The following is a 23,252-nucleotide window of genomic DNA, read 5'->3' as shown; positions in this document are numbered from 1 at the left end:
GGGCACTGGCTGTGGGAGGAGCTCCCGGCTAGTCCAGTCCCAGCTCCTCCCAGCAGGGGGCGCCGTGGGGAGCGGGGCAGGGCGCTGGCTGTGGGAGGAGCTCCCGGCTACTCCAGTCCCAGCTCCTCCCAGCAGGGGGCGCCGTGGGGAGCAGGGCAGGGCGCTGGCTGTGGGAGGAGCTCCCGGCTAGTCCAGTCCCAGCTCCTCCCAGCAGGGGGTGCCGTGGGGAGCAGGGCAGGGCACTGGCTGTGGGAGGAGCTTCCGGCTAGTCCAGTCCCAGCTCCTCCCAGCAGGGGGCGCCGTGGGGAGCGGGGCAGGGCGCTGGCTGTGGGAGGAGCTCCCGGCTAGTCCAGTCCCAGCTCCTCCCAGCAGGGGGCGCCGTGGGGAGCGGGGCAGGGCGCTGGCTGTGGGAGGAGCTCCCGGCTACTCCAGTCCCAGCTCCTCGCAGCAGGGGGCGCCGTGGGGAGCGGGGCAGGGCGCTGGCTGTGGGAGGAGCTCCCGGCTAGTCCAGTCCCAGCTCCTCGCAGCAGGGGGTGCCGTGGGGAGCAGGGCAGGGCACTGGCTGTGGGAGGAGCTCCCGGCTACTCCAGTCCCAGCTCCTCCCAGCAGGGGGCGCCGTGGGGAGCAGGGCAGGGCGCTGGCTGTGGGAGGAGCTCCCGGCTAGTCCAGTCCCAGCTCCTCCCAGCAGGGGGCGCCGTGGGGAGCGGGGCAGGGCGCTGGCTGTGGGAGGAGCTCCCGGCTAGTCCAGTCCCAGCTCCTCCCAGCAGGGGGCGCCGTGGGGAGCAGGGCAGGGCGCTGGCTGTGGTGGGGGACGAAAAGCAGCTCAATTCTAATGGTGTTTCAAGAATCTGTCCCTGTTTCGGCTTCAGGAAAGAGCAGCAGAAGAACCAAAAATCCTCCAAGTCTGTCTGGGAACAGAGAACGAGCGAGATGCGGAAGCACAATCTGCTGGCGAGCCGGGAAGCCCTGTACAATGAGATGGACCCCGAGGACCAGTGGAAGGTGACCTATGCCCGAGCCATGCGGCCTGACATCAAGACCCACCTGGACCGGCCGCTGGTGGTTGACCCCCAGGAGAATCGCAACAACAACACCAACAAGACCCGGCCCAGCGAGCCCTCCATGGAGCAGCGCTTCAGCCAGCAGCGGGCCGAGGATTTCCTGCGCAAGCAGGCCCGTTACCACGAGCGCTCGCGGGAGTTTAGCAGCTCCCGCAGCTACGAGCAGCCTGATGCAGAGGGTCTTGAGGCCCGACGGCAGCGCGGCGGGAGCAAGGAGGCTGATCTGAACCAGGACGGCACCTACCGGGACCTGGACTATCCCAGCCAGGCTCACGAGAGCAGCCAGGAGCAGGGTTACCGCGACAGCGCCTCAGAGCGGATCAGAGCTGTCGACCCCCACCGCAGGCACCAGCGCTGTCAAGGGGGCAGCAAAGAGGGCCGCAGCGGGTCGCCCCGGCTGGCCGAGGGCGAGCGGGATCATCGGCGGCACCGGGCTCACCGCCGGATTGGAGAGGAGGGCGGCGGGGGCAGGGACGAGGGCAGCAAGGTGGAGCGGCGACTGCGGCACCGGGAAGGGAGCCGGCCCTCCTGCGGGAACGTGGAGGGTGAGCAGCCCGACGGGGAGAGACGCCGGCGTCACCGGCATGCCGCACAGTCCACCTACGACACCGGCGGCAAGAGGGACGACAGGGAGAGGCGGCACCGGCGCAGGAAGTGAGTGGGGGCGCCTGGGAGTGGGGTGGGAGGGTCCCCGGGCACGACAGCTGCCAGGGATCGATGAGGCGGGGGGGGGAACGGAGCTGGGGGGAATTGGGAACTCTGCCCCCCGATCTCCTCGCTTCTGTCCAGAGGATTGGAGGTGTACCATGGGGGAGGGGTGCTGTGGTGATCGGAAGCCAGATCAGAGTTATTTCAGAGACAGGACCCCCCATTTTCAGAGTGCAGGGCCCTCGCTCAGCCAGCAGTGGGCACAGGGCTGGGGCTGGAGAAAGGGGCCAAGGAAGGACCAAGGGGCTGGGAAAAGGGAAGCAAGGGGTAGAGCCAGCTGGCTCCCCGCTCAACAGGGGATGTATCAACTATCAAGCCCAGGGCCCTTCGCCTCCCCCTCTCTGCTGGGAGCATTTCAGACAGGCACCAACTTCTTCTTGGCCACATCCTCCTGACGCTTGTCCCTCTGGGAACTGGGCTGAGATCCAAGAACTGGTTCCATACAGGCCAGTGAACGGCCATCACAGATGGAGGTGATTGTCAGTCATTGACCAGCACTGCCCCAGCAGTCAGCCAGTCCCACACCACCACCCTGGGGCCAAATTGGAGCTGGTGCCCCTAGAAGGGAAGGTCCCATGACCCATTCCCTGATCACCTGAGCCAGCAGTTCAGTGGGGTCATAGCAGCAGGCTGTTTAGATTGTTCAGAAGGGAGACGAGGCCTCCTACTCCCTGGCTCTGATCTGGGTCTTTTCCTTTGGGTTGCTGCCGTAGAGAGAACCAAGGCCCCAGCCCAGTGCCCGGCCCGAACCTCTCCACCACGCGGCCGATCCAGCAGGACATGGGGCGCCACGAGCCACAGGTGGCGGAGGACATAGACAACATGAAGAACAACAAACTAGCCACCACGGAGCCCTCGATCCCCCACAATACCAGCCACCTCCAGAGCCCAGCCAAGGTGGGCCACCATGCCAACTGCATGGCCATCCGGGCATCCCACAACCTTCCTGGCACCCTGGGCCAGCCGCCCCCCAGCTCCCAGAATGCTGCCAACCGCCAGGCACCCAGCAACCTGCCCCAGCCAGGGCCCCCGAAAACCCCCGAGAACAGCCTTATAGTCACCAACCCCAGCACCCAGAACAACCCAGCCAAGGCTGCCAAGAAGCCCGAGCACACCACAGTGGATATCCCAGCCACCTTCACACCACCCATCAACAACACCGTCGTGCAAGGTAGGCACTGGGTAGGGGGTAACTCAGGGCAGCGCTCGATCCACCCCCAGCATATTCGCCACGGGGCAGCGCTCGATCCGCCCCCAGCGTAGGCCCTAGGGGAAGTGGGACTGCTTAGTGCAGTGGTTTTCAAACATTTTCAAACTTTTTAACCACATCTTGAATACTGCAGGCAGATGTGGTCACCCCAATTCAAAAAAGATCTATTGGACTTGGAAATGGTTCAGAAAAGGGCAACAAAAATTATTAGGGTTATGGAGCGGCTTCCGTATGAGGATAGATTAATAAAACAGGGACTCTTCAGCCTGGAAAAGAGACGACTAAGGAGGGATGTGACGTAGGTCTATAAAATCATTGCTGGTGTGGAGAAAGTAAATAAGGGAGTGTTATTTACTCCTTCTCATAACACAAGAACTAGGGGCCACCAAATGAAATTAATAGGCAGCAGGTTTAAAACAAACAAAAGGAAGTATTTTTTCACACAACGCACAGTCAACCTGTGGAACTCCTTGCCAGAGGATGTTGTGAAGGCCAAGACTATAACAGGGTTCAGAAAAGAACTGGATAAATTCATGGAGGATAGGTCCATCAATGGCTATTAGCCAGGATGGGCAGGGATGGTGTCCGTAGCCTTCTGTTTGCCAGAAGCTGGAAGTGAGTGACAGGGGATGGATCACTTGATAATTGCCCTGTTCTGTTAATTCCCTTTGAAGCACCTGGCACTGGCCACTGTCAGAAGACAGGATACTGGGATAGATGGACCTTTGGTCTGACCCAGTATGGCCGCTCTTATGTTCTTACGTGTGGGAGTGAGATCCGTGGGGGCATCTCTCTTGAGATTCAGGGCTGGTCCCAATTTAGAGGGAGTAGCCCATGCCCATTAGATGGGACCTCTTGAAGACAAATCAGCCCTAAGGGATCAGAGCTCAACCATAGACAGAAACAGGCACCGGTTTGGTGGGTCAGTGCTCCAAGAGGGTACAGAGAATTCTCTGGTTAGATGCCTGGCTGTGGGTCTGGCTCACATGCTCAGGGTTGCCCGATCTGGGGTGGAGAGGAATTTCCCCCAGGTCAGATTGGCAGGGACTTTTGGGGGTGGGGGGTTCACCTACTCTGCTGCATGGGGCGTGGGGCACCTGCTGGGTCCCTCTGGGCAGGTCTCTCCTAATCAGTTCCCTGCCATTGCTGAGGCTTCACACACTGGGAGTGCTTGTGTGTGTGTCTCCCCTGAGCTCCCCTTCCTAAGGAGGGTCAGGGAGCTCTCTGGCCTTAACCCTAGCACCACGCGTGGGGAGGCAGCATGCTGTTAGCGTTAAAGAGCCAGGCAGCACAGGGCCCAAGGGGCGCCCCCAGAGCCATCTCCCCATCGGCAGCACTAGTCTCAGGTGACCCTGCCAGGCCTTGGTCTCCCTGCCCGTGCCTGCAGGGATGACACTCGCTCCCCTGTAAGCTGGCAGGAAGGCAGCAGCTGTGCCGTGTCTGGTTCCAGGGTCCCAGGTCAGTGCTGACCACTTCACTTCACTTCACTTCACCCTTCTTTCCTGTGCAGTGAATAAAAATGCCAATCCAGACCCACTGCCAAAGAAGGAGGAAGAGAAGAAAGAGGAGGAGGATGGCGAGCAGGAGGAGAATGGGCCCAAGCCCATGGTTCCCTACAGCTCCATGTTCATCCTCTCCACCACCAATCCGTGAGTACAGCTCTCGTCGGGGCAGGGAACTGAGCCAACCAGTGCCCGCGGGCAGACGGTGGGCACATGCCAGGAATGTCCTGGCTATTAGTACCCCTCACCCCTAAGTGAGGGAAGCCAGCCAATGGGCATCCAACCCTCCTGTGTTTGAATTCCCTGCTTCAGACTTAGGAGTGAGCATCTGGCCTGCGGGGGTGGGGGACCCCGGCAGCATGCGTAGCTGGCCAGGTGCATTGTGGGGGTTTGCGCCTTACTCTGAAACATCAAGCATTGGCCATGACTGGGGGTCAGCTATTGGCTTTGTGAATTGTGATCCTGATCTGGTGTGGCAAGGACGGGGGACTGCTGGCCCACAGGGGCCCATTGGTCTGCTCCAGGGTGGGGAGGTTACCAGGCCAGAGGGGCGCATTGGTCTGCCCCAGGGTGGGGGGACACAGTGAGTCTGGGTGCCATGTGCCGTCTTTGCCTGGCCCAGGTTCCGCAGGCTCTGCCATTACATCGTGAACCTGCGCTACTTTGAGATGTGCATCCTGATGGTGATCGCCATGAGCAGCATCGCGCTGGCCGCTGAGGACCCCGTGCAGCCCAACGCTACCCGGAACAATGTATGTCCCACCGCTGAGCTGAGCCCGCCCTACCCCAGGGGGGCTGAAGGCTTCTGCCCTTCTAGGCAATCCAGTCTAAACCTATCCCCCAGATGTCATCACTGCCTGGTGGCCTGTGAACCGTGGGTTCAGGCTTCTCAGACCATTTTCTAGGCACTCACACCACAGCTGACACTTCCTGGGCTCCTTATTGGCAGTCTCAGGAGAGAGGCCAAGGACTCCACAGGACACAGAGACTATAACAGGGTTCAAAAAAGAGCTAGAGAAGTTCCTGGAGGCTAGGTCCATCAATGACTATTAGCCAGAATGGGCAGGGATGGTGTCCCTAGCCTCTGTTTGCCAGAAGCTGGGAATGGGCAACAGGGGATGGATCTCTGGATGATTCCCTGCTCTGTTCGTTCCCTCTGGGGCACCTGGCATTGGCCACTGTCGGTAGACAGGATACTGGGCTAGATGGACCTTTGGTCTGACCTATTGTGGCCGTTCTTATGTTCTTAACACCCCTAACAAGGGATCTCTGCATCATGGCTGAGGCATATTGGTGGGGGGTGGCATATGGGGGGAGCTTGCCCCCGCCACACCGGCTGTGCCCTCCAGTCTCTAGGGGTGCCAAACTGGCAACTTTCCTCAGGTCTAAACTGACGCTGAAAGCTAGAGAGGCAATGCCTGGGGAGTGAACAGAAAGCAGGCTGCCCCAGTGCCAGTCTTCTGGCAATGGAGCCCAGCACGTGAGGTGCAACTGTTAGCACCTACCCCTTCCCAAAGTAAAACCAAAGGCCTCTCCCCTTCCTCTTGCTTTTCTGCAGCACTGCAGCTGTGCTAAAGTAGGTTAGGAGGGAGGCAGCCGGGAGTGAGAGCTCCATAAATCACCACCCAGCTCTCCCGCCAGCTGACACTGCAGTTTCCTCTCTGAGAGCCACGCTGGCCAACTCCCGCATGCATGGGCCTGCTGGAGAGAGCAGAGTGAAAGAATTAGAGCAGCATCCCCAAAGGGGAGGGGAAGCAGATCTCAGCCAAGTCCCGTGCCTCCTCCGCTTTCCCCTTCCCTGCACGCAACTTCTGCAGACCCTGATGAGCCTGATAACAAGCTGGTGCGTCTCCAAAGGAGGGCTCCTAAAGCCTTGTGTTAACTGAACACAAAGCGTGGCTCTGCCTGGCGCTACTATGCAGCCCCCTCTGGGGTGGGGCACAGGAGCTGTTCAACAGCCATGCAGCAGCACCTCGCAGGGATCACTCACGCACCATGGAAGTTCACCCCTTTCTAAGGTGGGGCACAGCAGCTGTTTAACAGCCAGGTGCCAAACTAGCAGAGCATGACGGGTCAGGAAGTGAAGAAGAATCCTTTATCTGCCTGGAACTGCTGCAGGAGGAGTTTGAGGGAGACGGAACAGAAAGGACCCATGCTGCAGTCTGAGTAGGACACCTGGGTTCCCACCTGGCCACTCGCTGGGAGTGCCCGGGGTATCTATGACCACAGGTTGCACCCACCGTAAATTTTTGAGTGGGGACCCTAAGGCCACTGGGGGGGGGGGTGTGTGTGAAAACCCCATCCAAAGGCCATCCCCATGGAAGAGTGATGGGGGAAATGGGGATCACCCACCAGAGACCCGTGGGGAGATGCAACGCCTGCATCCATAGGCCCTGCTTTGGTCCTGGAGGCCAAGCACTAGGCAGCACAGGGGTTGGGAATGGGCTATCGCTGGTCTGAATCTGGGCCGTTCCCCTTGGAACACTTACTTAGTGGCTTCTGCGCGCTGTGACCCTGGTGGGTCTCAGACAGCCTCCCCAAATCACTCCTGGCCCCCTTGTGCCAGCATCAGCTGGGGCTCCTGGACTGGCTCGGGCGGACCCTGGCTGCAGTGTGATTAAGGCAGCGTCTCCTCCTGCCCTGGGGTGCTAGCTAGAGGAGCCAGAGGGGCATTTGAGATCCTCCCTCTCTTCTCCCCCAAAGGTTCTGCGCTATTTTGACTATGTCTTCACGGGCGTCTTCACCTTTGAGATGGTCATTAAGGTGAGTCTGGCAGGAACCGGGGCCTGGGCCATATTGCAGGGTGGGGTGGATTTACCCATAGCAGCTGGGGCAGGAGAGATCTCCACGGTGTCTGACCCAGCCGCCAGCCCTGTGGGTTCCCCCGGTGTTGCTGCAGAGAAAGGATGAGCTCATCCTCCCACGTTACCACCCTAGGTGGGGATCAGTGTCACGGGGCGGACGCTGCCCTGGAATCCCCTGTGTTAGCAGCTCCTCTAATTCCTAACAGCTTGTTTCTCATCCCACCCCTGGCCAGGATGGCCAAGGCATCCTTCTGCCATTAGCCACAGAAGGCACCAGGCCAACAGCCCATCAGTCCATTAAATACATCCCTTGCCCCCTCCCCCCCCAACTCTCTGCATGTATGGACCACCTGTCAGTTGTTCCCTGGGGGGCCTCCAGCCTGGGAGGAGGGGATGGAGTGGCCCAATAGGTCTGGAGCCCCACCTTGGAGCTTGTCCATTCCCCGTCACCAGGACAGGGAAGGAGTGACTTGGAGAGGGAGAAGCTGAGAGAGGAGACTGGTCCCTCCCAGTGGCTCTGCCGGCATTTCCTTACTGCGCAGCTGTTGGGGGATGAGGCGTGCAGAGCTGGAAGGGTAGAACTTGCCGTGAAAAAAGCTAATGTGGTCTTGGGATGCATCAGGAGAGGTATTTCCACTAGGGATAAGGAGGTGTTAGTATCATTATACAAGGCCCTGGTGAGACCTCACCTGGAATCCTGGGTGCAGTTCTGGTCTCCCATGTTTAAGAAGGATGAATTCAAACTGGAACAGGTACAGAGAAGGGCTACTAGGATGATCCGAGGAATGGAAAACCTGTCTTATGAAAAGAGACTCAAGGAGCTTGGCTTGTTTAGCCTAACCAAAAGAGGGATGAGAGGAGATATGATTGCTCTCTATAAATATATCAGAGGGATAAATACCAGAGAGGGAGAGGAATTATTTAAGCTCAGTACCAATGTGGACACAAGAACAAATGGATATAAACTGGCCACCAAGAAGTTTAGACTTGAAATTAGACGAAGGTTTCTAACCATCAGAGGAGTGAAGTTTTGGAATAGCCTTCCAAGGGAAGCCGTGGGGGCAAAAGATCTATCTGGCTTTAAGATTAAACTCGATAAGTTTATGGAGGAGATAGTATGATGGGATAAGATGGTTTTGGTAATTAAATATTCATGGTAAATAGGCCCAATGGCCTGTGATGGGATGTTAGATGGGGTGGGATCTGAGTTACCCAGGAAAGAATTTTCTGTAGTATCTGGTTGGTGAATCTTGCCCATATGCTCAGGGTTCAGCTGATCGCCATATTTGGGGTCGGGAAGGAATTTTCCTCCAGGGCAGATTGGAAGAGGCCCTGGAGGTTTTTCGCCTTCCTCTGTAGCATGAGACACAGGTCACTTGCTGGAGGATTCTCTGCTCCTTGAAGCCTTTAAACCACACATTTGAGGCCTTCAATAGCTCAGACATAGGTGAGAGGTTTTTTGCAGGAGTGGGTGGGTGAGATTCTGTGGCCTGCGTTGTGCAGGAGGTCAGACTAGATGATCATAATGGTCCCTTCTGACCTAAATATCTATGAATCTATGACACTTGTGAGGGGAGGGCAGGTGTGGGGCAAACCCATAACGGAGGGGTGGAGGTCTGGAATCCAGCCCAGGAAGGGCTAGGCAGGGTAGCGGCAGAGGGATGCCTGAGGCTGTGCAAAGGGGCACGTTGAACACCGGATTGAGCCCTGGAGAACTCAGGGGTGGGGGGATCCTGTGTGCAAAGGCGGGACTGTCTGCTGAGGTGGAGGCAGGGATGGAAGGAGCCAGGGGCAGGCCACCAGGGCCCCATCTCCTTCATGTGACAGCAGGGCTGACTTACGAAACGAAGCACCCCAGGAAGCAGCAGCAGAGAGCCGCAGAGAGCGCTGAGGAGATGGGGGCCCTGGACAACGAGCAGGGAGCTGGAGACCAAGTTCCCCCTCTCAGTCACTGGGGGCTCTCAGCAGTGACAGGGTTTGCCTCTGGGTTAGTTTGAATTAAGCTTGGGAAGAGCAAATTGTCCCTTAAAGCCCAGATGATGCCAGCTGCTGGGTAGCTCTTGTCCCTCCATCTGGCTAGCAGAACAGGCCCAACTCCTTCTAGACTCAGGAGACTTGGTCCCAGCCCTCCCCTGAGTAAGTCACATCCCCACACCGTGCCTCAGTTTCCCTCTCTGTGAAAGGAAGAAAGTGGGATGGCCCCTGCTCTGCTGAGCGCACTGGGACATGGGGCTGAGCAGAGCGAGGTGCGGTTGGAAAGGGGAGCAGCCTTTTCACCCTCAGCAGCAGCCTGCACAGAGCGAGCCGCCTTGCGGACCCTCTGCCTGAGCTTTGCTCCCTGCCACAGATGGTCGACCTGGGGCTGGTCCTTCACCAAGGCGCCTATTTCCGGGACCTGTGGAACATCCTGGATTTCATCGTGGTCAGCGGAGCACTGGTGGCCTTTGCCTTCACGTGAGTTACTTGCTGGAGCTCTCTCACTTGCACTCCTCCCCAGACCCGGCTCCTGGCTCGTTGCATGACAGGGCACCCCCATTCGCTGCCAACCCCCCCAGCCAATCACAGAGCATGCATGGAATCGGAGCGACCTCCCCACCAGCTTGGGATGCCCCTAGCATGTGGAGCTGCTCCCAAGGTCCAGATAATGTCTGTCCATCCTAGCCATGCAGTGCCCACAACCGAGGCCTCGTCCGCAGGACAAAGAAGCGTGGTCCCGAGCAGGAGCTCCCCGAAAGGGAGGCTGGTGCACGCAGCCCCAGTCAGGCCCAGCGCCGTTGGCTTCGGGAGCAGGATTCTCAGGGCCTTGCACTATGATGCCACCCAAGCCATTAGCACAGTGATATTCCGCTGCCACCCGAGGACTGGCCCAGCAGATCCCTTACTGAACAAAAGCCATGGGGCAGCGAGGCCCAGTTTGGAGAAAGGGTTTCTCTCTGCTAGTCCGAGCCCAGCAGGAGCGGCTCAGTAAATCTGGAGTGCCAACTCCTGGGTGAGCCTCAAGTGCAGGACTGGGGTCTCGTAGTTAGAGCAGGGTGGCTCCTGTTACTTTCCTCAGCTCCGGGAGGGGAGTGCGGTCCGGGGTTAGAGCGGAGGGGAGCGGGTGTCTGGGAGTCAGGACTCCTGGATTCTAGCCCTGGCTCTGGAAAGGAGTGTGCTGGGGTCATTAGAGCACTTCTGGGTTCTCCTTCCCAGCTCTGTGACTGACATGGCGGGTAACGCTGGGCCCCGCTGCTTGTCCATCTCTCACGTGCTGAGAGGATGCTGGGCCCAGTCGCTCCAGGCAGGTTGTGAGAGCCAGCCCATCCGGGCGTGTACAGCTAGAGAAGGCGAGCACGGCACCAGTTCCGGGGATTACAAACTGAGTTTCCAGTGTTGATTTGCTCAGCCCATGAGCAGCTTCTGTGCCCTGGTGAAGCAATGCACAGGGGTCAGCAGACGGTGGGGTCAGTGGTTATTACAGGAGGATGGATGTAAACAGACACATGAGCCAGCAGAGCCCTCGGGGTCCTGGTGGGTCATCTCCAGCCCCCCTGTGCCACCCCCAGTGGCGAGCTCCCCTGCTGCAGGGAAACAGCATGCTGAGCAACCTCTCTCATGCCTGCCTGCTGGGACCCCTGAGAGTCGCTGCTAGTGGGCATTGCCAAAGGGTCCAGCTCCCAGCGCCCCCTGCACCCCCCGAATGTGCATCTCCCCCGCGCATGCCTGGCGCTGTCCCACCGATTGATCCTCCCCCCGCATGGTCTGTGCTGGGAGGCACGGGGGCTTCCCCCACCATTCCTGACCCTCTGTGTGGAGCTGGGCAAACTGCTGGGGCTGTTGGACAAGCTGTCCCTCTTCAGGGCCTGCCGTGCCCGAGGACTGGCCATGTCAGGGCATTTGATGCTGCCTTCTCACTTAGAGGTCACGAGAGCAATCGAGGCTGGGTTGGTAATGGCCATCTGATGGCCTGTGTGTGAGATGAGTCTGAGGGGTCTCAGCCCTTTCCCCAGTGGGACCAGACACCCACTTCGCATCCATGAAACACCATTGCCGGCGGCCTTAATTGGATGCCTCATTGGCAGAGAAGCCAAAATGGGCCACAGAACCTGAGCTCCCTGGAGAGGTTGGTCCTTTGGGTTAAGACTGTGAGCATGTTAGCCCGGCAGGGCATGGAGAGGGCATGCCCGGTGCTGAATGGGAGATCAGGAGACAGCAGTCTCCAGGGCTGTTCATCATCAGTGAATCAGAGACACCTTCCCAGCTGGTACCACTGGGCACGGCCAGGGTTCGGACCAGAGCCCAGTGGTCTCGATGCATCCCCCAGGCTTCAGGGTCTGTCCGTTCCCTGGGGAAACCGAGGGTTTGCAGGGTTGGTGTGCCCTGGCCTGTGCAGGAGCAGGGAGGGGAATGGAAAGTTCAGGTTGTGAATGCTGTGTCCCCATCCAGGACTAGCAGCCGAGGCTGGAGGCAGCTGCCACTGCAGTGAGGTGAGGCAGAGAGTGGGGCCCCCGCTCGTTAAATATCCTGACTCTAGAGAGAGTTTGTTCTGAACTGGGCTGAAGCAGAGCTCTGGCACCTGGTTCCCCTTTCCCCCACCCCGGAGTCATGCCTCTGGAGTGACACTGATGTAGATGAGAGTCAGGGCCATCCGTAGCCTTGCACCCTGGTCCCTGGGGGCTAGCTTGGCTGGTGCGAAGGGGCCTTGGGGCAGGCACAGCCATTCCCTTCCTCCCAAAGAGCACCCTCCACTGCAGGGAGCCCGAGACTGGCTCTGCCGTCTTCACCAGAGGCCCATGTCCACGGTTCAGGGAGATGTAGAGGAAGAGGGAGGGGCAGAAGAGAAGAATGGGTGGCTAGGGCAAACCTGTGCCCCAGTGGTTCTGTACCCCTGCAGTAGCCCATGGTAGTTGTAACGGCAGGGATGTGGGCTGGGCTAGCCCAGAGGCCTGTAGTAGTGGCTACTTCAGGGTGACCCTCCAAAGCATGCCGACCAGGGAGATCTCCCCAGACCTGCCTTTTTCCCCTTGAACTTGAGGCCGGGTGGTATGACCAGCATGCCTCTAGGAGTGTTTGGTGAAATCATGGGTGGAATCCATCGTCGGGGGGGGCATGAACTGGGCAGCAGCTGGGCTGTGTAATTTCGGGGAGTGGAATGTGTTGGTGGAGCCAAGACCCATTTTGCATTTAATCCATCAAGCAGCAATGCAGACATAGGGAAGAATGGGTTTTAAAGGGTTAACTGAACATTTCAGACCCATCCGAAAGGGCTCTGGGGTGGGAGTCGCGTGGGAATCTTTTCCAGCCAGTTTGCTCACCCCTGCCGGAGAGGCTTTTCCCCCATGGGTTGAATCCACCCGCCTCTCCCCCTAAAGAGAGCTTTCAGCTTTCCCCCTCCCCACCTTGCTCCCCACTGTTAGCCTTGTTTATGTCACACTGTTTTGTGTCAGTTTCATAAGATTCCATCACTAGCCTAGAACCAGTTTGAGCCAATGTTTGAGCCATTTTGGTAACACAAGCGAAGTATCTCTATTGATGTTCTGCTGTGCTGCATTACGGTCTCACCTGGTTGTGTATTCTGGTCTATGCTGCTGCATCAGTACCAGCCGTCCCAGGGTCTCGACAGCTGGATTCTAGCTCTGCCACAAGCTACTCTGACCACGGTTATTCTGAGCTGGGCTGGTGACAAGAGGCCTGAGGAGCTGATTGCTACACTTGGGCTTGCTTTTGTATGTGATGCCTGGCCCGATTCTCCTTCCACACGGGCAGAAATCCAGGGTACCTTCACTGAAGTCAGCGGAGTTACACCAATGTAACTGAGAGCCGAGGCTGTGTCCCCAGGGGGCCAAGAGCTGGTGTCAGTAACACAGCTGTATTGAAGTCAATGCAGCTCTGCCGATTTACACCACCCTCAATTTATTTGACTTCACTGGGAGCTTTTCCCAAGTAAGGCGTGAGTAAACCTGGAGTAGGGAGTGAGTAAACCTGGAGTAATGAATTCACAATTTGGTTAGTTATCCTCAGTTTATTTTATTTCACTAGTAGTTTTGTTGGAGTAAGGAAAGGCCAAACCCAGAGTAAGGGAGGAGTGAATGCTGGGTAAGGGAGGAGTAAACCCTGAGGATTTGTCCTCTCTTCATGATTTTAAAGCTCATCCACATGCAGGGAATCCTCCAGCTGTTGGAAAATGCCCTGTTTGGTACCAGAGTTTGGATCCAGTTGTCAAGCCTTGACCTGGCTTTCAGGTTCTCCTGACACCAGCATCCTGACCTTGCTCAGCACAGCTTGGTCCATCAGCTCAGTCCATCTCCTGGCCAGGAGGTGAAAGAGGAGGAGCTTGAGTGAAGCTCTGAGCAGGGCGCTGGGGGTTCCAAGAGCAGTGCCGGTGTGGGGACAACCCATTTGGTGGTTTTTGTTGGGGTGCGTCTCGTGTGTTTTCTTTGTGATTGTCACTCACCTCTCCTTGTCTTTCCCCTTTCACTGCCACCTGACACAGGAGCAGCTCACGGTAAAGTCTCTCTCTCTCTCTCTCGTACACATTCTGCCTATGTTCTCTTTATTTCCCTGTGTTCATGATCATGCGTTGCTTTGAATGGGAGGATCTGTCCATCACTCGTTTAGGTCGGTTCTTGTCATTGGTCCCTCTGCTGGACACCCACCCAGATTTCTCTGTCCCCCAGGCATAAGGCACCTTGTTGCCTCTGTCTCGGTCCTGTGCTGGAATGGGGTCTCCCAAAATGGGACAGTGGGTCCCCTCTAAGGAAATGATTTCCTTGTACAGAATACTTCGTTGCCTTTCGCAGCATTGTTCCTGTGAAACTCAAACCTGGTGACCTTATACAGAGAAGAGGGAGTGGGGTCCAGTGCTAAGGGCGGGGAACTGGGAGTCAGGGTGCCTGGGTTCTTTTCCCAGGAGAGAGACTTGCCAAGTGTCTGATAGTTATCTGGGGAAGCTGGGAGGCAGAATGCCTGTGTTCTGTTCCCAGTTCTGGTAGGGGAGTGCGGTCTAGTGATTAGAACATGGGGAACTGGGGCTAAGACTCCTGGGTTCTATCCCCAGCTCTGCCACTGATGTGCTGTGTGATCTAGGTCAAATCAGTTTCTCTCTCTGTGCTTCACTTTTCCCTTCTCTGAAATGGGGATAATACTGATTGACACCCCCCCCCCCCGGCCCAGTGGATGGTGTGAGGGTGAAGAATGAACGTTTGCAAAGTCCCTTACAGGGGCTAGTGTTGTTCTGAGCAGCAGGGCAGCTCACAGTGAGTAGCAGCAGTGAGAAGCCCTGTGGGAAAATCACCTGTTCCCCGTCAGCTTGGCATGAAGCAGTTCCACTCCAGCCCTCCGGGCTGGGGCTGGCTTTGGGTGAGATTGTGGCCCAGCTCTCCGCCGTCCCATATACCGGAGGCACCCATGATCATCGTGTAGCCCCTGTCCCAGGCTGGGACCCAGGCCCGGTGTTATTGGATTATACTACATCCAGCACCTTCTGGACTGGATCTGCCCATATGGCCCAATCAGTGCTGGGGAGAAGAGCAACTGAGAGTGCCCAGCAGTCTGTGCTGAGATCTGGGGCTGGAAGGAGCTCCCGTCCTGCCCCTTCTAGGGACCGAGCCATTAGTACACGGGTTCTTAGTGTGCAGCTAATAATAAATAGGGACTTTTCCTATCACCAGACATCGGTCCCATCTGCCAGCCACAGCACTCCTAGGTTCTGTTTGGCCTGTGCTGTTAACTCCCGAAGTAGCCTTAGGTAAGTTGCATAGCCACTCTGTGCCTCAGTTTCCCTGTCTATAAAATGTGGATAATGAGGCCTCTGTGAGGAATGAATTTGCTGGGTCTCAGCCTTGTTCCTAGTGGGACAGATGTCTATGGCCCCAAACCACTCCCCTCACAATCAGCGATCCCTGTCCCTTTTCATTGGCAGCCTCGCCAACAAAGCCAGGATTGAATGGGCCATGAAGGCTTCACTCCCTGCTCCCCACAACAGGGATCACAATTGGCAGGGTGTGCATGGGGAAGCTGCCTGGCTTGTACCCGTAGACAGGATATGTTCAGGCTCCAGGGCCCATGCTGAAGCCCCTTCCACTAGTGGTATAAAAAAAAATTGTGTGTGTGCAGCGAGGGGCGGGTGATTAAAGAAATTTCACAATGGGGAAAACTACTGAATAGATCAGACTGAATTCCCCCTCTCCCTGGATGTGACCCACACCATTGCTCTTACGGTGGTTGCCGTTTACCACAGCTGCTTGTAAGAAGTGGGGACTATGTAGTTTAGTGGTTAGTGCAGGGAACTGGGAGCCAGGGGCGTGGGGGTGTGTTCTGGTGGTTAGAGCAGAGGATCAGAAGCCAGGACTCCTGCGTTCAGTTTGCGCCTGTGCCACTAATTCCTGAAGTAGCCATAGGTAAGTCCTTTCCCCACTCAGTGCCTCAGTTTCCCCATGTGTCAAATGCGGATAATGATACCGACCTTGGTAAAGAGCTTTGAGGTCCCTGGATGAAAGCTGCTGTAGAAGAGCAAACACCTGGTGAAGGGCCCCTCCCCGCTCCCTAGCGGAGGAGTTCCTTCTTCCTTGCCTTTTCTCTTTGTGGAAGTGTCTGCAAAGCACGGTTTGGTAAGTTCTGCTGGCTCTGTGGAAATGACTTCTAAGACAAAGAACGAGGTGGTTGTTCAGACTGCGGCATTTCATCATTGAATGACGACGTCCCCGTGAGGAGAATGAACTGGGTTTTTCTAGTAGGAGTCAGAATTTTCTTTCTGGTGGGGTGCTGGAGTGGAGGTGTTCCCCAGTCCTGGATGCCACCCAACAGTTGGGCAAACTAAATCACCCTACACTCCCCTCAACTGTGGGATTTGTGTGGTCAAGACTGCTCACTGTGGACCAGCACATAGGGTGACGCCAGCCAGGACAGACTGGGAGCTAGGCAACCAGAGAGAAACACAGGGTCTGTCTATAGATGGATGGAAAGACATCATAGGTAGGTAGGTAGAGTGGATAGATAGATAGGTAGAGTGGATGGATGGATGGATGTATCCATGGATGGAAAGACACGATAGGTAGGTAAGTAGCGTGGATGGATGGAAAGACACCATAGGTAAGTAAGTAGAGTGTATGGATGGATCCATGGATGCATGGCTAGTTAGAAACTGCGGATACATAGGTGGAGAGACAGAATACATTAAAAAAATAGATTAGGGTTTTGAACTTCACCTTCTCTGGGATAGTGAGGAAAGGGCCAGCTTGGTGGTGTGTGATAACAGCACCTCCGAATGGCAGCTGATGAGTGCAAGAGGTGAGAAGGAGACAAAAGGGCTAGGGATGGCCCAGGCTTGTAGATGAGTCACTTGGGAGTGACCCAGTAACCCAGAGTCTCCCACCAACAGATGGGTGCCCCGTGCCCAAGGGAATGGACCTCCGTGAAGAACCCTGTGTCTAGAATGGCACAAGGGGCCTGGGCCTCATCGTCCTTCTCTCTCCCCATTCTCCCACCCCCACCCAACGTGTCTCTACAGAGGCAGCAGCAAAGGGAAGGATATTAACACCATCAAATCACTGCGTGTCCTCCGTGTCCTCAGGCCCCTGAAAACCATCAAGCGATTGCCAAAGCTCAAGGTAGGTGCAGGGATGGTTGAGAGCAAATAAAGGAGTTGTGGCTGCCTGAGGGGAGTGGCAGGGGTTTGCAGGAGCAGGTGGGGGGGTCAGAAAAGGGGGCTGGGAGACAGGAGATTAGGTTCTAGTCCCAGCTATGGGAAGGAGTGGTGTCTAGTTGTTAGTGCAGAGTCAGAACTCCTGGGTTCTGTTCTTGTTTCTGGGAGGTCTCGTGGGGTAGAGCAGGGGACCTGAGGACCAGGACTCCTGGATTCTATCCCCAGCTCTGGCACGGCCTTGCTCTGAGACCTAAGTGAGGCTAATCTCTGCACATTTAACCCCTCAAAAATAGGCAGCCAGTTCCTAATGGGCCAGGTGGACCTGACTGCAGAGCGCCATGCTTGGGAAAGGGGCTGTTTTCTGGTTATGTTGAGATGGGACCAGGCCAAGTGGGACTCGAGGGTGGACCAAGTTTAGTCTGGACTCTGCAGTCCTCATGCAGTCCTGACTGGGGCCCCCCTGTCCTTTCCAGGCTGTCTTTGACTGCGTGGTGAACTCTCTCAAAAACGTCCTCAACATCCTCATCGTCTACATGCTCTTCATGTTCATCTTCGCTGTGGTGGCCGTCCAGCTCTTCAAGGGCAAGTTCTTCTACTGCACGGATGAGTCCAAGGAGTTTGAGAAGGACTGTAGGTACGGAGCCACCTTCCTCTGTCTCTCAGCACCTGGCCATGGCCCAACCCATCCCTGGGCTCCTCACACTTCCGCTTCCCCAGCCACCTTCTCAGCAGGTGGCCTCACTGTTCCCCATAGTCCCGTTTGGCCTCCAGGAATAGAGCAAAGCTCCTCTGCTTGCTTGGCAGGAAGCCTAGCAACACAGTGGTGGTGGCCAATGCAGAGGCAGTGCCTGACCTCACTGGCCCAGTGGCGCTGATTTCAGTGGAGTTACTCCTGATTTACAGCCCGGCTCGTTCCTACGCTCCCTTCGTGTCTCCCACCTACTTACTGGTATCATGACCCTCCTCTTGGCAGCTTTCCTTGCCCCGTGGCGGAGCAAGGCAGAGCTTAAGGACAGAGCCACAGTGGGCATGTAAGGAATGGGGTAGAAATTACAATGGCCCGCTTCTCTCACATACGCCAGGGTGACACCCGGGTGACTCCCCACCTGGAGTAAATTGGCATCACTGTGCTGGAGTCAGTGGAGTCAGAATCCCAGTTGGTGTAAAGGGACATTGCTCCGTTGGAGTCAGAGGGGTCAGATTCCCAGCTGGTGTAAAGGGACATTGCTCTGTTGGAGTCAGTGGGGTCAGAATCCCAGCTGGTGTAAAGGGACATTGCTCCGTTGGAGTCAGTGGGGTCAGAGTCCCAGCTGGTGTAAAGGGACATTGCTCCGTTGGAGTCAGTGGGGTCAGAATCCCAGCTGGTGTAAAGGGACATTGCTCCGTTGGAGTCAGAGGGGTCAGAATCCCAGCTGGTGTAAAGGGACATTGCTCCGTTGGAGTCAGTGGGGTCAGAATCCCAGCTGGTGTAAAGGGACATTGCTCCGTTGGAGTCAGAGGGGCTATTTCAGATTTACATCAGGAAGAGAGGCCCCAAGTGGGTCAGCAGGTCTGACTCTAGTGGCCTGATTCTCCACTCACACTGGGGTAGCCCCCAGGATTCAGTAAAGTGACGCTTATTGACACCGGAGAAAATTAGGTCAGAATCAGGCTCTAAAGTCCGTGGGGTGGATTATGAGGCATATAGAGCGATCTGAAAACAGCCAGAGAGTGCCCCTTCAGAGTTCCCTCCGGCCCAGCTGACATAGCGGAGGGAAGGGGCTGTGGTGGAGTGAGGGGCCCTCCGCCTTTTAAGACCTGGTACCAGTGAGCTACCTGCGGGTTCAGTTACACTGGGCCAGGGGGCGGGGGGTCAGACTGCTGCGATCGGGTCCTTGCCAGCCCTCCCACACCCAACTGCACCCAAGCTCTGCTCAGGCCAGGTGGAGAACTGAGCCCGCGACAAAGGCTCCGAGTCCCTACTCGCTGACGGGGGTGTCGATCAGGAGTTGCTGCAGTGCCATGACACAAATGAGAGCAGAACTGAGCCCCCTAGCCTGTGTGAAGCCAGTCACTCAGGATCTGCTCCCAAGTGAGTGAGATCAGGAGCTGGCCTTAGGGGCCCAGTGCTATGCCCCAGCCCTCCTGGCTGTCCAGCTGACGGTGTCTGTTCGTCCCCAGGGGCGAGTACCTGGTCTACGAGAAGGACAACGAAGTGAAAGCCCAGAAGCGGGAGTGGAGGAAATACGAGTTCCACTATGATAACGTGCTGTGGGCACTCCTGACTCTCTTCACTGTGTCCACGGGGGAAGGCTGGCCACAGTAAGGAGCTGCCACAGGGGGCGGGCCAGTGCGTACTGGAGAGGGCTGGGGTTAACCCTTTTCTCTCTGAGATATGGGGTGAAGCATCACTTAGATCGCAGCTGAATGTAGCTGCTTCAGCCTGGAGCAGTGAGACGTAATGACTAGAGCACCAGACTGTGACTCAGCAGACCTGGGTTCTCTTCCCAGCTCTCCCGCTGGCCTGCTGGGTGATCCTGAGCATGTCATGTCCCCCTCCATGTCTCAGTTTCCCCATCTGTAAAATGGGGAGAATGGTAGCCCCTCACCTTTGTAAAGTTTTCCCAAGGCATAGGTGAAAAGGAAAGACAGGCGTGTGCATGAGCTTCAGGACTTTTGAGTTCTGTTCCCAGTTCTGCCACTCGTCTGCTGCGTGAGCGTAGGGCCAACTCCTTAGCTATTGTAGATGCATAGCTTCATTGAAGCTGTGCTGAGTTACACCAGATGAAGATCTGGCCCTTGGACCTTCTAGGCTGCTTTTTCCTCATCCATATGACCAGGGTATTACCACAGCATGAGCCTAGCTGGGGACAGGAATTTTTATTGGGCCTGAACTGACTCCCCCTTGCTGCTATTTGTCTCTCTCCTACCCTTTCTTATTTCCATTTTCTCGCTTTCTTCCTTCCCTTTCCACCTTCCTTCCTTCCCCACTGCAGAGTCCTCAAACACTCGGTGGATGCCACCTATGAGAACCAGGGCCCCAGCCCCGGCTATCGTATGGAGATGTCCATCTTCTACGTTGTCTACTTCGTGGTCTTCCCATTTTTCTTTGTGAACATTTTTGTGGCCTTGATCATCATCACGTTCCAGGAACAGGGAGATAAGATGATGGAGGAATACAGCCTGGAGAAGAACGAGGTGCAGTCCAAGTCAGGGGGACCATGCCACTCTGTCCCTGCTTCCCCAACAGCAGCCCCTACACCAGCTCCCAGTGGCCATGCCCCAGCCACCATGCATCTCGCCATTAGCACCGTGGCATGCCCTGGATCAGCTGTTGCAGGGCCTGTGTCCATCATGGAAGAAGGAATTCAGGATGTTTCCCCGGTGCTGATGTGCTGCCTGGAAGGGCGCAAGGCCAGATTACACCACTGAGCCACTGGGGAGAGCTCCCCCATTGCCCCCCTGCAAGCTCGCTAATGAGCAAGCTCTATTCCCAGCGTTCTGGGTGACCCTGGGCAAGTCTCTTCCCCTCTCCATGCCTCAGTTTCCCAGTTTAGATGGCCTGGTGGGACAGGGGTCTGGCTGCTGCTTCAGGTGCTAGAGATTGTCGGTTCAAATCCACAGCAAGTGGAGGGGAGAGAGAACTGCAGCAGCTGCATATGGATAGCCCACGTTAGACAGGAAGGTCACAGCAGGGTCCCTTCTGGCTGTAGCATCTGTGAATCAGGGCATGGAGCAGTTGTGAGCTTTAGAAAAGAGCACTGGAGAAAGGCCAGTGGTTTGCAAGGAGCTTCCCTAAAGGGCCACAGGAAACCAGGGGCTTCTGAGCTCTTTCAGGTGGCATGAAGAACCTGTGGGGGCTTCAGTTGAGAGAGCTGGGACGGTCCCCATGATGACCAGTGCGTAGGGTCATGTCGCCAGCTGGTGTAAATCTCCATTCACTTCATGGGAGAAATGCTGATTTACGCCGGCCCTGTTACGATCATCTGCACTGATCTCCCGCTTCACACGGGCCAGAGAGCGTCCTCTGACCCACCACAAAGGGGTCGGAGAAGCATTAGACCAGGGCAGCCGGTCGAGCTGTCCTTCGCGCATGGGGTTAAGCCAGTTCAGAGTCTCTCGGCCTGGACTGCCCCTGTATCCTCTTCCCCCTGCGCCCATCCTGACGCCGGTGGCCAGGAGCCCTTCCCACCCTAGCGGCTGTGTCTGTCCTCTCCGCAGAGAGCCTGCATCGACTTTGCCATCAGTGCCAAGCCCCTGACCCGGCACATGCCTCAGAACAAGCAGAGCTTTCAGTACCGCATGTGGCAGTTCGTGGTGTCGCCGCCCTTTGAGTACACCATCATGGCCATGATCGCCCTCAACACCATGGTCTTAATGATGAAGGTGAGCGACCCCCTTGTGGGACTGGGGCAGTATTGACCAGGGTGTGAGATGCTATGCTGTACCGAGCCTGGCGAAGCAAACACAGGCCCCTCCTGCATAGCCGGCATGTCCCCCATCCCCCCGATCCCGTGGGGCTGATCTGGGGACCCGGCCCATCCCGTGGGGCTGATCTGTGGCCTGGGGACCCGGCCCATCCCGTGGGGCTGATCTGTGGCCTGGGGACCCGGCCCATCCCGTGGGGCTGATCTGTGGCCTGGGGACCCGGCCCATCCCGTGGGGCTGATCTGTGGCCTGGGGACCCGGCCCATCCCGTGGGGCTGATCTGTGGCCTGGGGACCCGGCCCGTCCCGTGGGGCTGATCTGTGGCCTGGGGACCTGGCCCGTCCCGTGGGGCTGATCTGTGGCCTGGGGACCTGGCCCGTCCCGTGGGGCTGATCTGTGGCCTGGGGACCTGTCCTGTCCTGTGGGGCTGATTTTTTGCTCTCTCTTCTCTTGCCTTTAGTTCGATAAGGCCTCAACTGCTTATGAGGACGTGCTAAAGATGTTCAACCACGTCTTCACTTCATTATTTTCCCTGGAGTGTCTGCTGAAGATCATGGCCTTTGGAGTGCTGGTAAGTATCTCCACAGCCAATTCCGCTAGGGAGCATGGGGTGTTACCGTGGAAATAAAAGACAGAACCCAGCTCCTTCAGCAGGAGGGGATTCCCCACATGTTCTTCCAACCCCATGCCCCGCCCTCACCCCTTTACCAGACGGGGATTTAACAGTCTTCCCCCGCCCCCCACATCCTGTAGGCAAGTGTCAGAACACCTTTCCACCAAGTGATTGGGGATGGTGGCAACTGGCAACTAAGAGGAGATTGTTGAAGGCATCTCCAAGCACTTTGTAAGCTGACCCCAGCTTAGGGAATGGGGTAGGTTGTTCTGGGTGGTTCAGGGAACTATAATGAGGATTAAGGGGAGCAAAATAAAGAGGGGCTACAAGAGAAATGTCCCACCAGTAAGGTCCATTAGCATCGTCTCCCCAAGAAACATGAAGGAGTCCAAACTCCATTCATGGCTCGCTGAAGCTCCCTGGGGGTTTGAGGCTCCCACCATTGGTGCAGGTGCTCAGGGCAAGGAACCTACTCCATCCTGCACGAGGGATCTGGGCTTCCGTTCAGGAAGGAGCCAAGCCAGTAAGAGGGGCGCTCAGGGAGGTTAAGAGGCTGGATTTGAGGAGCAGCACAGGCTGGTCTGGCAGGGAGAGCAGACGCTGACAGATGGAGAAAGGAAGAGAGAGAATGAATCTCCCGCAGAAAATGTGGCTGATTTTTGATCCTGCCCCATTCCCTTATTTTAACTGGGCTGTTTTCTCATGATTCCTTGTGTTTGCCGTGCTGGGTTCATTTCTCAATTGGTGGCTTGCTCCACAGAGCTATGGACAGCTCGGGAACTGGTGGCTCTGGTGGGGTGGGAGAGGGCTGTGATTTCTTCTCCTGCTCGGGGAATTCAGCCAAGGACACATTTCTGTCCCTTGGATGGGAAGATCCCAGCAACAGTAACATATTCTGGTCCTGTGTGTTTTATTCTTTCATTTTAAATGTCCATCTAACTGTCCATTCCTATTGGGCCGAGGGTGGGGGCACCTTTCCAAAGTTTTGGAGGGGAAGGGGGGGCCCTCTTGGTTTAGCTGGTTGATGCTGGGGGCCAGAGATCCTGGGTTTGATTTTCCTCATGGGTGGGGTCCTGATCCAGAGCCCCTTTAAATCAGTGGAGAGGTTCCCAATGATCTCAGTGGAGTTTTGGTCTGGCCCTTACACCAATGACACAGCAGGGTAACTGAGATCAGCATCAGGCCCCAGTCACACCAGCCACCCCAGGATCATTTCAAGGTGCCAAGAAATACCCCCACCACTCCTTTAAATTAACCCTTTCGACCCCCTCCCCTCTTGCCTGCCAGATCCATTGGAGCTCACCGAAAAGGTAACCTGGGCTCTC

General features: G+C 56.7%; 1 protein-coding gene across 3 annotated transcripts in view; it reads left to right on the top strand.

The window, feature by feature from the left end:
* CACNA1A (calcium voltage-gated channel subunit alpha1 A) overlaps positions 1 to 23,252 on the top strand; it is a 179,965-nt gene that overhangs the window by 109,564 nt on the left and 47,149 nt on the right. For all 3 annotated transcript variants that reach the window (XM_084610174.1, XM_084610175.1, XM_084610176.1), the window contains 12 exons: positions 870 to 1,715; positions 2,483 to 2,940; positions 4,490 to 4,628; positions 5,104 to 5,233; positions 7,185 to 7,244; positions 9,633 to 9,739; positions 16,773 to 16,872; positions 17,381 to 17,541; positions 19,068 to 19,208; positions 19,883 to 20,084; positions 21,108 to 21,272; positions 21,775 to 21,885. In XM_084610174.1, the coding sequence (XP_084466300.1) occupies positions 870 to 1,715; positions 2,483 to 2,940; positions 4,490 to 4,628; positions 5,104 to 5,233; positions 7,185 to 7,244; positions 9,633 to 9,739; positions 16,773 to 16,872; positions 17,381 to 17,541; positions 19,068 to 19,208; positions 19,883 to 20,084; positions 21,108 to 21,272; positions 21,775 to 21,885 (2,620 nt within the window). The remainder of the gene's footprint in view (positions 1 to 869; positions 1,716 to 2,482; positions 2,941 to 4,489; positions 4,629 to 5,103; positions 5,234 to 7,184; positions 7,245 to 9,632; positions 9,740 to 16,772; positions 16,873 to 17,380; positions 17,542 to 19,067; positions 19,209 to 19,882; positions 20,085 to 21,107; positions 21,273 to 21,774; positions 21,886 to 23,252) is intronic.

The sequence above is a fragment of the Lepidochelys olivacea genome (assembly GCF_965140295.1).
Source record: "Lepidochelys olivacea isolate rLepOli2 genome assembly, chromosome: 20".
Classification (NCBI taxonomy): Eukaryota; Metazoa; Chordata; order Testudines; family Cheloniidae; genus Lepidochelys; species Lepidochelys olivacea.
The sequence above is the reverse complement of the archived record's forward strand: the minus strand, read 5'-3'. Positions and strand labels throughout refer to the sequence as shown.